This window comes from Mustelus asterias, chromosome 28 (assembly GCF_964213995.1).
Source record: "Mustelus asterias chromosome 28, sMusAst1.hap1.1, whole genome shotgun sequence".
In the NCBI taxonomy this organism is placed as follows: Eukaryota; Metazoa; Chordata; class Chondrichthyes; order Carcharhiniformes; family Triakidae; genus Mustelus; species Mustelus asterias.
The window spans coordinates 17,560,438-17,573,143 of NC_135828.1; the positions used below are offsets into that span (position 1 = coordinate 17,560,438).

Sequence of the window (12,706 nt, forward strand, 5' to 3'; positions counted from 1 at the left end):
CTCCGCCATTCAATCATGGCTGATATTTTTCTCATCCCCATTCTCCTGCCTTTTCCCCATAACCCCTGATCTCCTTATTAATCAAGATAAGTCTGTACTGACAACATCCCACCCAGGCCCTATCCCTGCAACCCCACATATTTCCCCTGCTAATCCCTCTAACCCACACATCTTGGAACTCTAAGGGGCAATTTAGCATGGCCAATCTGCCTAACCTGCACATCTTTGGAGTGTGTGGGAGGAAACCGGAGCACCCGGAGGAAACCCACGCAGACACGGGGAGAACATGCAAACTCCACACGGACAGTGAACTGAGGCCAGAATCGAACCTGGGTCCCTGGCGCTGTGTTGGCACCCAGTGCTAACCACTGTGACACTGTACCGCCCACTGAGGGACCCAGAATACAAAATGGAGTTCTGGATTGAGGATATATTGATATATATATGTCAATCCTGATATATTCAAGTGTACAGAAGGAAGAGAGGCAAAAATAAAGAAATCAATGCAAGATAGAATGAGGCAGTTTAAGGAGATATGAATATGCATTATAGTCAATCCTTCAAATGGTGAAGATTAAAGAATTGGAAGACAATTTCTTTGCAATGCGGAGGTGCTGTAACTAGGGGGATGTAGCATGTGTGATTGCTACTAAACTCCTCCTACCCTTTCAGTTACTCGATGTATTTTCCCCCACACCTCCCCACCTCACTTCTGTCCGCTTTCTGCTGTAGCTATTCATTTACAGCATGTAACCTCTGCTGATGTTACAAGGCGGCTGTTTTATCTGAGGACTGGTCTCCGGGTTTAAATCGGAATCCGATTAGCACTGGGAGGTGTCAAGTGGAAGAGAGAAGGTGCAGAGAGAGGGACGGAGCAGGAAGGGAATTCCATCTCCTGCGCCATTGACTGTCGCCCACCCTGAACCCCACACTGACTCCAAATCCTGCCAGAGGTGAGTACCGGACTGGGTAATCGATTTAAGCACAGGTAATTTAATAACTGTTAGACAGAGAGAGACAGAGAGAGAGAGAGAGGGGGAGGATAGTGGCATTTCTGGAAAAAAAACACGATTTGCAAACAAAATTTGCCTTGTTCAATAAATAAAACGCAAGACATTTTTTTATAAATAGCCCTAATAATCTCCAGTAATTGCAAAAGCAGAACAAGTGAGCAATTGCATAGACAAAGAAAAAAACATGGGGGACAACACACTGACAGCTCCAGTGTGTGCTAGGTTCAGAGGGAAGCTGCTACGAAATGTAGCTTTTAGGGGAGAATTCTTTCAGGTTAATTCACTGAAATTTGAGTCACTGTTTTAGGAAGAGCAAAATGTTTATACAATGAATACATCGTGGGATGTCAATGCATCATTATTGCACCTCGACAATGGTGTTTAGATAATGGGGGGAGTGGGAGATCCAAGATCAACATTTTAATCTAAATTACAACACAGCTGATATTTCACTTGGAAACGCAAAATGAAGCGATAAGTAAAACATGTGATTAAAATCTTCCGCCCCCCGATCAAGAATATATTTTGTGTCATGCATGTGCAGAGGTGTAACAGTCAGATATTGATACATGTCGATATATGCGCCTAATATATCACGCCCCACTCCCAAACATCTCCCTCCAAGGTGTGTGTGTATGTGTGATGGATCTGAATCCAATTGGGGGTGGGGGGGAGGGGGGTGGTGGAGTGTTAGATGTAGGTGGCTACTCCCCTGCTGTAAATGAAATGTAAATCTTGTTCATTCATTTTCTGAAGATAATGACCGCGCAATTATTTGCTAGTAGCTGGATTTAAGGATCCCCTTTGTGAGTTCTGAATTAGGTTAGGTCCTTCCCCCGGGGCAGAATGCAAGGGGCTTATCAATAAGCTGTGGATTTACTGAGATATATTAACGCAACATTAACAGTTTCTGTAATTAATCTGCTGAATGCATTGAGAGACGTGGCAGAAGACCAATGTCCATCATATTACATGGTGATTTTGTGAGGATGTGTCATGTACCACCTCCTGTAGTGCTGCAGAATGAGACAAGGTTAAGCCCAAGTCTTCAGTTGCAGCAGGATAAGAAGGTGGGGTAACTGGGTCAGGGTGCCGAGAGGTGATGACCTAGTGGCATTATCGTTAGGCTATTAATCCGAAAATTTAGCTAATGTTCTGGGACCTGGGTTGGAATCCTGCCACAGCAGATGGTGGAATTTGAATTCAATTTTTAAAAAATATCTGGAATTAAGAATCTACAGATGACCATGAAACCATTGTCGGTTGTTGGGAAAACACATCTGGTTCATTAACGCCCTTTAGGGAAGGAAATCTGCTGTCCTTCCCTGGTCTGGCCAACATATGACTCCAGAGTCACACAATGTGACCCTTAAATGCCCTCAAGAAAGGGCAATAAATGCTGGCCCAGTCAGTGACATTGCATGAATGGGCGGCACGGTGGCACAGTGGGTTAGCACTGCTGCCTCACGGCACCAGGAACCTGGGTTCAATTCCGGCCTTGGGTGACTGTGAGGAGTTTGCACGTTCTCCCCGTGTCTGCGTGGGTTTCCTCCGGGTGCTCCGGTTTCCTCCCACAGTCCGAAGATGTGTGGGTTAGGTGGATTGGCCATATAAATTGACCCCTACTGTCAGGGGGGTTAGCAGGGTTAATAAGTGGAGTTATGGGGATAGGGCCTGGGTGGGATTGTGGTTGGTGCAGACTTGATGGGCCAAATTGCCTCCTTCTGCACTGTAGGGATTCTATGAAAAAAACATATCATGTACCAGTACATCTCCTGTGATGCTACAAGATTAGGCCCAAGTCTTCAGTTGTCGTATAAAACTGGGTCAGGGTGTCGAGACATGATTTAGTCTCCATTTTACTCCATGTATTCGGTCATTTTGAATTTCTATGATGAATTCCTATGTCAACATTTATAATAGAGTCCCCTCATGTAAACCTGTCACGCTGTAATTACATCCTCCCTGCCAGTGGAAGTGTTCTACCACTCTGCTGGCGGGAATGTGTGCAGTGTGGCAATATTACATCGGCAGTTTCCATTATAATTACAGAGATAGGGATTTATACTGGCAGAAGTTGACAGGAAATGCAAACACAAGACTTGTTATGTAATATCGATAATGAGTGGATTGAAATTGTCAGTATGTACGTTGTGTTTGAGAGTTCTATGGTAAGAATGATTCTTGTTATATTTGTGTTACTGTAATTTTGCTGTGAGTGCGTTCTTCTGCAAGGTCATGCAATGTGGCCTTAAGCACGACTCTGTTAAATTCTCAAGGTATCAGATAGCATATTTTGGAATTGTATGGGCAGCACGGTGGTTAGCACAGCTGCCTCACAGTGCCAGGGACCCGGGTTCAATTCTGGCCTTGGGTGACAATCTGTGTGTAGTTTCTTCCCATGTCTGCATGGCATTCCTCTGGTTACTCCAGTTTCCTCCCATAGCCCAAAGATGTATCGGTTAGTTGGATTGGCCATGTTGCTCCTTAGTGTTCAACAATGTGTAGGTTAGGTGGATTAGCCATGGTAAATGCGTGGGGATATGGTGGAGGGATTGGCTTGGCTAGGATACTCTTTTGGAGAGTCAGTGCAGACTTGATGGGCCAAATGGCCTCTTTCCATATTGTTGGGATTCTATTGCAAAAATAAGGGCACAGAGGAAAACTACATGGATCAGGAACAATGCAATATTATGTACAGAACAGTGTAAACATTATAATGTTGTTTAACCCATGAGATCTGATTCTGTTGCTATGTCTTTACTCTGATTATGGGCACTGACAATTGTGTTGGTGATCTGAGATTAGAATGGCTTGGGTCACTGTCTGTGTGGGGTCTGCACGTTCTCCCCGTGTCTGCGTGGGTTTCCTCCCACAGTCCGAAAGACGTGCTGGTTAGGGTGCATTGGCCGTGCTAAATTCTCCCTCCGTGTACCCGAACAGGCGCCAGAGTGTGGCCACTGGGGGATTCTCACGGGTAACTTTATTGCAGTGTTAATGTAAGCCTACGTGTGGCACTAATAAATAAACTGTAAACTAATTACTTACTCATTTGGTAGATTTTCAGGGGTTAGTTGTGACCCAATTTATTTCCTTCTCTGCCTCTTTCTGTATTTGCCACATCCTCCTGTAATTGCTTGTGTTATTCTCATTGCTTATAGATGAATGTTACTGCCTGGGCTAGGAGACACTTTCAGCAGAACTTGTGTTCTCAATATGGAGCCTGATGTGTGAGGGTAGCACATTGGCAATTTGTTGCAGTCTCTGTCTCAATAACCACCTTTTGTAAATGATTTAATGTTTGAATAACTGGGCGGCAGAATCCTCCGAAATTCCCACAAGTGATAATCCCAAGTCCATATCCCATAAGAGACAGGAGCAGAATGAGGCCATTCAGCCCATCATATCTGCTCTGCCATTCAATCATGGCTGATATGTTTCTTAACCCCATTCTCCCACCTTTGACCCCCTTACCAGTCAAGAACTTATCTACCTCTGTCTTAAAGACACTCAATGACCCGCCTCCACAGTCTTCTGTGGCAATGAATTCCACAGATTCACCACCCTCTGGCTTGAAGAAATTCCTCCTCTTCTCAGTTCTAAAGAGTTGTTCCTTTACTCTGAGGCTGTGCCCTCGGATCCCAGTCTCTCCCACTAATGGAAACATCTTCCCCACGTCCACGCTATCCAGGCCTTTCAGCATTCTATAAGTTTCAATGAGATCCCCCCCTGATCCTTCTAAACTCCATCGAGTACAGACCCAGACTCCTCAAATGCTCCTCAAACGTCAAGCTTTTCATTCCCGGGATCGTTCTCGTGAACCTCCTCTGCATCCTCTCGAAGGCCGGCACATCCTTCCTTAGAAACAGGGCCCAAAATTGCTCACAATATTCCAAATGTGGTGTGACAGAGCCTTATAAAGCCCCAGTAGTACATCCCTGCTTTTGTATTCTAGCCCATGTTAGTGATGCATCGAAAGTAGACAATTTATTTCAAATGTTTGTCTACTTTCAAAACATTTCGTGAATAAAGCCACAACTTTTCAAACATTTCTTTATAACTTCTCATTCCAATAGCATTCCAAAAAAATCATCACTATACCCTTCATATAAAAGGACACTTATCACTGTGATATTGCTTTAAGAGATAATATGCTAATGAGCAAGTAACCAAGATGTAAACCATGTGATCAGCAGATGTTGTTCAGACAAGCTTGCCGTTTAGCTAGCAGCGTGTAGTGTGGAGGAATTACAGCTTGTACTTTCCGGTTACCAATAGCTGTTGAAGCTTTATAGTAAATCTGTCTGCTGGGCAATTCTGGACCACATTTTTAAATAAACCAAACCTACCTTCAGTTCAGCTGTCCTGTGTGAGATTGCTCAGTCTGTATTAAAGCAAACATAGAAATACAGCACTTACAATTCAACGTAATATTCCAACGGTAACATAGCGGGCATCTTTTTAAATTCAACATTACTCCTTTGTGACAGTAATCAATACTATTGTTTATTAAACTTGGAATCCCATTGTGCTTCATGTGGCTTCTTCTGTCCAGATTCCCACTTAAAAGAGAAGTTATTTAAATCGGAGTTGAACATAGGGTTCGATTCCCGGCTCGGGTCACTGTCTGTGTGGAGCTTGCACATTCTCCCCGTGTCTGCGTGGGTTTCCTCCGGGTGCTCCGGTTTCCTCCCACAATCCAAAGATGTGCGGGATCAGTTGATTGGCTATGCTAAATTGCCCATAGTGTCCCGGGATGTGTAGGTCAGAGGGATTAGTGGGGTAAATGTGTGGGGTTACGGGGATAGGGCCTGGGGTGGGATTGTTGTCGGTGCAGACCCGATGGGCCGAATGGCCTCCTTCTACATTGTAGGGATTCTATGATGCGTAATAGATGTGAGCCATAGTCGAAATATCCAATTCATGGGCTGCTCCTTACCTATTAAACGGTTGTTCTTCAATTCCATTTCTATGATTTAACCATTGTATATTTGTGGCATTGTTCCGCCCAGAAATCTAGTTTAGCTGTGTGGCCAATTACTGATTGTTCCAGCGTGCATATGCAATGGAAGGACATTAAACAACGTTTTCATCCTCTGTGTCGTTTACATTAGTCTGCTTCAAGAAACAAACTCAAGTTGTGTCAAATGTTTCAATGTGTAATATTCTGTTTATATCATTAAGTGTACGATTTTTATTTGTGGGCTGTCTGTAATCATTTCCGCTTTGTGTTGCAGGGACAGTGAGAAGGGAGCAAGAAATTCCCATTGAGGGTAGAGTAGGACGGGTGACGTCAGAATGGTTATGCAAATGAAGGTCTATGTGATTAGAACACATTTTAAAAAAATCTCTCCACACTGATTGTATGAGTAAGTATTCCCTTCCAATTCTCTTCCCGCACCTAAGGGGTGCACTAAGGCAGACTTTCATCTGTTTGCATATCAAATGATAAGGAACAGGTCTATCGCCAGAGGCTTATAGCGTGAGGGGCGCCACTCTACATCAAGCGTGGCTGACCAGGAGTCTCTCCCACTCTTACCACCAGCCATTGGCAGGTTGACACTCAATCTGTTTGGCTGCGTTATGCACGCACCTTCCTTGGCCATCAAGTCCTGGGATGGGACTTGAACCCGGAGCTTCTGGCTCAGAGGCAGGGACACTAACCCACTGCGCCGCAAGACCTCCTCAATGAGTAAGTATAGACAATAATTAAATCGAGATCATTCATGCCTGCTTTTCTTGGCCATAAGTCATGAATGTGGTTTGTGAATGAGTGCCAAACCAGATCTGCAGCAGCAACTATGACACAGAAGCTTGATGGAGAAGGGAACATTGTTCAACAAAAGGCCAGTAGAAAACGTGGACTTGGTTTATCCAAAGTTGTAACACTGAACAGGTGGGCAGCTCCTCTCCCATGCACAGTAATATATTTTTGTGAATTCTGACACCAGTAGTTGACTACACTCAAGCTGTAGGTAAAGTTTATTTATTCATCACAAGTAGGCTTACATTAATACTGCAATGAAGTCACTGTGAAAATCCCCTAGTCGCCACACTCAGGCGCCTGTTCGGATACACTGAGGGAGAATTTAGCATGGCCAATGCACCCTAACCAGCACATCTTTCGGACTGTGGGAGGAAACTGGAGCACCCGGGGGAAACCCACGCAGGGAGAATGTGCAAACTCCGCACAGACCCAAGCTGGGAATTGAACCCGGGTCCTCAGCGCTGTGAGGCAGCTGTGCTAACCACCATGCCGCCCTAGGGGTGTAGAGGATACACTCTGGGGATTTGCATTGACAGCTCCAGTGCATTGACATGCAGACTAGGTCACTGCCATGTCCTCCTCAACCGAGCATTACAGGGTAGAGGTCTTCTGCTGGGTTGATTCAAAGGTGGGATTACAGGGTTAACATTGCTGGAAGCAGGCACAAGAAGAAATACACAATCCAATGAAATAATAACCCAGAAAAAGTGGAGAAAGTTGGATGGAAAAGTTTATTTATTAGCGTCACAGGCAGGCTTACATTAACACTGCAGTGAAGTTACTGTGAAAATCCCCTAATCACCACACTCCGGTGCCTGTTCGGGTAACACTGAGGGAGAATTTAGCATGGCCAATGCACCTAACCAGCACATCTTTCGGATTGTGGGAGGAAACTGGAACACCCGGAGGAAACCCACGCAGACACGGGGAGAATGTGCACACTTCACACAGATAGTCATCCAAGGCCTGAATTGAACCCGGGTCCCTGGCGCTGTGAGGCAGCAGTGCTAACTACTGTGCCACCGACTAATAACATCGTAAAGTTTGTGACTGGCTTTACACAACTGACCTTTAAGGGTAGACTTTCTGAGTTCTCACGTTATGAACACATTGCCAACAATTTTCCAGCTGTAGAAATTAGCGATTGAAAATGAAGCCTCTGATATTTCAGTGCTTGTGAAAATCATCACAATGGGGCATGAGAAAATCTTAATTTTAATCAACCAAATTGTTTCCACCCTTTGACTTTGTGCATTTTGCTGGTTATACTCTGGTTGGCAGTGCCATTTGCTTCCAAAAAGAAAGCTGCCTTGGATTTTTTTTAATGTAGCTAAATAACGTTAATCTTTCCAGGTCTTTTGAAGGCTTCATCATGAACAGAACTACAGCAACATGTTGGATGATCATCCTATTGGTAGCCATCTTCTGTGAAAACGTCACCTGCAAGGGAGGGAGGGGAGGAGCTCGAGGCTCAGCTCGGGGCACAGCCCGCGGGCGCTTCCGCGCTTCCCGGGTGCGGGTCAAGTATCCCAGTCGCTACCGGTCCTACGGCTCCAACGCCCGGGTGGCAGTGGCAGGGGCCGCTGCTGGTGCTGCGGCTGGACTGGCGGTGGGGTACGCGGCTGGGAGGCTGAGGGGATCGAGGCTGACCTGGGACGAGAGCGTGCAGGGCTACGTGAACATGAGCTGCACCCCGGCCAAGAACTGCACGTCCGAGGGAGGAGTCTACAGTTACAGGGCCTGGACATCCTCAGCCACATCATTCTGGCCTTCCTTCAGCCTGTCATCCATTTGCTCTGCGCTTACCTTCAAATATGTCCAGCTCTAGAAAGCAGTATTTAACCGTCCCTCAGTGTTTTATCACAGCTACAATCATTATTCTCTTTAGAGGTGTTTTACTATCGTTCCAAATGTTATTAGACATTGTATTTGTTTATAGCAGTGATAGGTTTAGGCAGCGTAGAAGACTGTATGCATTCTGATTCAATTTCCCAAGAGAATTAAGCTACGCTATCCACATTTGTAGGGCGTTTTTTTTGCTGCAAGTCATTGGTTTGACATTAATGCTATATTCTATCTAGAAACGGATATAAATACACGGAATTGTTATCTTTAAATGTATGTCCAGTTATCACCAACCTCCAGATGGCAGGGAGAGTCAACTGCCCCATCAGTCACTTTCAGCAAAGGTTTAGTTGTGAGCACGAGGCAGCATTGCAACACTTTTATAGAGGTGGCCACTTTCCCTATCCCCCACTGAAATGGGCGAAGGGGGATTTCACCCTCTTAAAGTTTGACGTTACAGACATTTCAGCAGGTTCCCAAGAAAAGTTGTAAAATTTAGTGAGACTTCCCTGATTGGATATTATACCGTAATCGGTACAAAGCTGAGGCAGGGGGGAGCTAAACACTTCCAGATGTACTCACTGCACTACAGAATTTGAATCGTCCCATTTTGCTTTCAACCTGGAAAGGGAAATTTGAGGCAATGCTGTTTTTCATCCACTGGGACCAGGTGAAATTGTACAAATACGTAATGTGGCGTGTACCTATCTAGTTCATGGATGTCCTTCAGGGAAGGAAATCTGCCATCCTCACCAGGTCTGGCCCACATCTGACTCCAGGGCCACAGCGATGTGGCTGACTCTTTCAATGCCCTCTGAAGTTAAGGGCAGTTAGGGATGGACAATAAAATGACTGGCCCAGTTAGAGACACCCACATCCTGTAAATGAATGAGAAAATAAGGAACAATTGCCTAATGGTCCATTGGACCATCTGATGCCAATTGGGCCTGTTAATATTTTAATTAGAAGCTCGCATGCACCAAATAGTTATGAGATATGTTGAGGAGGCGTTTCCACTTGTGGGAGAACCCAAAACGTGGGAGATACGGTGGCCCAGTGGTTAGCACCACTGCCTCACAGCGCCAGGGATCCAGATTCGATTCCTGACTTGGCTCACTGGCTGTGCGGAGTCTGCATATTCTCCCCGTGTCTGTGTGGGTTTCCTCCGGTTTCCTCCCACAGTCCGAAAGACGTGCTGGTTAGGGTGCATTGGCCGTGCTAAATTCTCCCTCAGTGTACCCGAACGGGCGGTGGAGTGTGGCGATTAGGGGATTTTCACAGTAATTTCATTGCATTGTTAATGTAAGCTTACTTGTGACTAATAAATAAAATAACTTTAACTTTAGAAATCTTTAGATTTAACCTAAAAGCAGCGCATCACGGTTGATGTATTTTCAATCCAGTGGAACATTTTGAGTCTGTGTAGATGGCCACTGTGTTATCGTTACTCAAAACAGCATTATAAAAACACAAGACACTTTGGTCAATAGGGTGCATTCATATAACTTTGCTTCAATGATAACTACCGAATTTGTTTTTAAAATCACTCACTCACAATCTAGAAAATTTCCAAGTGGAATTAAATGCAGGATTTTAATTCTTGCATTATATTTCCCTTGAAAATTTTTTAAAGCTTCTTTCTCTTCATAGGATTTAAATAACTATTAAAACCCCGTACAGTGAAAAGTGTGGACTTAAACCCTATAGTGGAGTTGTCCTGGGCTTCACAATGTACGAGGCCGTCAAGCTTATGTTGTGGATCGATTTGTAATCTGTTTGTAGTTTACTTAATGTTTTAAAAGTGGAGGTGATGTTTGAAACATTTTATACAGTAGTAAACGGCACTTAAGTAACAATAATACTGTCAAAAATATTTTATAAAGTAATGTTGCAGAAGAACATGTTTCCATTTTATATAGCAGAGCATTCAAAATACCAACATCTGACAGCTATTTTGTGAGGTATCATTACGTAGAGAATGCATTGTTTTATGAATTTATATAGGATATACTTCATAAAAGATCGTCATAGTTTACTACGTGACAAAAAAATTTGAACTGAAAACATGTAGCTTACAGGCAGCAATACTTTGCATTGTAAATAAGTTGTAACGATTTGCGTTTGGTGACTTTCACTTCATTGTTTGGAACGCCTTTGTATGAATAATATTTCCTTACAATAAAGTACTTTATGCACAGTGTTCTCTCATTACTACCATCCACTTCAATGAGGACTGAAGTGTCCTTGTGGGAATGGGACATGTCTTATGGCTATGGCTCTACAAGTAAAGGTTAGGAACACAAGACCGTACAAGCAGACAATTCACTGCGGTTCTTTGTGGAAAGAATGCAGCAATTCAGGCATTAGGCTGATTGCTGTGGGTTCCATCATCTCCATAAGGCATCCTTTGGCTGTGTGACTCAGCATCAAGCCACAGATTCCCCCATGCCAATACAACAAGTGTGTATGTCGGCTGATCTTTTCGGGAGGTGATTTCTTTAATATTGAAAAATCGATGTGAAGTTAGCAGGTCCCTAAGTGCAGGACATCACCAAGCCTGAAAATAAACGGAGAGGTGAGGGAAATTCAAAAATTAGCCATTTGTTGATTCCAGTGATGGATTTTGTAAGGGAACAGATTACAGAAGTCAGGGAACACCAAATAAACCTTTCCTGGTCCCAATAATCAGCTTCCTCCACACTTTGATGATTCTGGTTCTCAATAATGAGGCAGAAGAAAGAGTTTGTTGAGTGGTGGACTGGGATTTGAGAATGACAGAATGCTCAGAGAAGCAGAGATCGTGTTATCATAGAACCACAGAATCCCTACAGTGCAGAAGGAGGCCATTGGGCAATTCTGCACCAATTCTCTGAAAGAGCATTCCACCCAGGCCCTCCCCTCCACCCTATCCCAGCAACCCTGAGCATTTAGCTGCACATCTTTGGGCACTAAGGGGCAATTTAGCATGGCCAATCCCCCTAATCTACACATGGCCAATCCCCCTAATCTACACATTTTTGGATACTAGGGGCAATTTAGCATGGCCAATCCGCCTAATCTACATATGGCCAATCCCCCTAATCTGCACATGACCAATCCCCCTAACCTACACATCTTTGGGTACTAGGGGGCAATTTAGCATGGCCAATCCGCCTAATCTACACATGGCCAATCCCCCTAACCTGCACATCTTTGGACACTAAGGGGTAATTTAGCTTGGCCAATCCACCTAACCTACACATCCTTAGACTGGGAGGAAACCGGAGTATCCGGCTAATCCCCCTGACACTAAGGAGCAATTTAGCACGGCCAATCCGCCTAACCTACACATCTTTGGAGTGTGGGAGGAAACCGGAGCACCCAGAGGAAACCCATGCAGACACGGGGAGAATGTGCAAACTCCCCACAGACAGACACCCGAAGCTGGAATTGAACCCGGGTCCCTGGCGCTGTGAGGCAGCAGTGCTAACCACTGTGCTACCGTACATCAGGACTGAAAAAAGAAAGGAACGTGGTCGCAAAATGAAACGACTGTCTTTCAGATTATCACACCCAAAATCTGACAACTTTATCCCAAGTGTTTCTGATGATGGCTGTTGTAGAAATCAGACACACACTGCATTCTTTAAACAATGTAATATTGGTTTAGGATAGCACATCATAAAGTACGTAATGGAGGCAGTAATTATGAGGAGATGAAAATGAACTATTTTGCTACATGATGTGATGCCTTAAAAATTGCTAGAATCAATTTTTATTTTGCTTGTCCCATCATTTACATTTTATACACAGCACTGATGTAGCTGGGATACACAAGCGTAGATCTGGTTGCGGTACCCTGTGCTACATAACAAAGTACATCATCTCGTTAACCACTTGCTTTGATCTGTTATAAGCCTGAATCAAATGCACTGAACACAATCTCAGTCCGGAAAGAGAATAAGGGGTGATGTGGGAGAGTGGATGTATTACATGGGTGTTCCCTTTAGACTGATTGCAGCATACTAACTTCATAGAATCATAGAAACCCTACAGTGCAGAAGGAGGCCATTCGGCCCATCGAGTCTGCACCGACCACAAT

At 44.4% G+C, this 12,706-nt stretch overlaps 1 protein-coding gene across 2 annotated transcripts; it reads left to right on the top strand.

Moving 5' to 3' along the window:
* The first annotated feature begins 580 nt into the window (after positions 1-580).
* On the top strand, positions 581-10,820 carry sprn (shadow of prion protein). Of its 2 annotated transcripts, XM_078199631.1 has the most exons (3): positions 581-953; positions 6,251-6,382; positions 8,134-10,820. In XM_078199631.1, exon 3 carries the CDS (start codon positions 8,153-8,155, stop codon positions 8,606-8,608), a length of 456 nt encoding a protein of 151 aa, XP_078055757.1. In that variant the 5' UTR covers positions 581-953; positions 6,251-6,382; positions 8,134-8,152; the 3' UTR covers positions 8,609-10,820. The 2 variants fall into 2 exon arrangements, with proteins under 2 accessions (XP_078055757.1, XP_078055758.1); XM_078199632.1 differs by lacking the exon at positions 6,251-6,382.
* The last annotated feature ends 1,886 nt before the right edge of the window (positions 10,821-12,706 follow it).

Excerpts from the sequence above, each read along its gene's own strand:
- sprn (XM_078199631.1), top strand. The coding sequence starts at position 8,153 with ATGAACAGAACTACAGCAACATGTTGGATGATCATCCTATTGGTAGCC.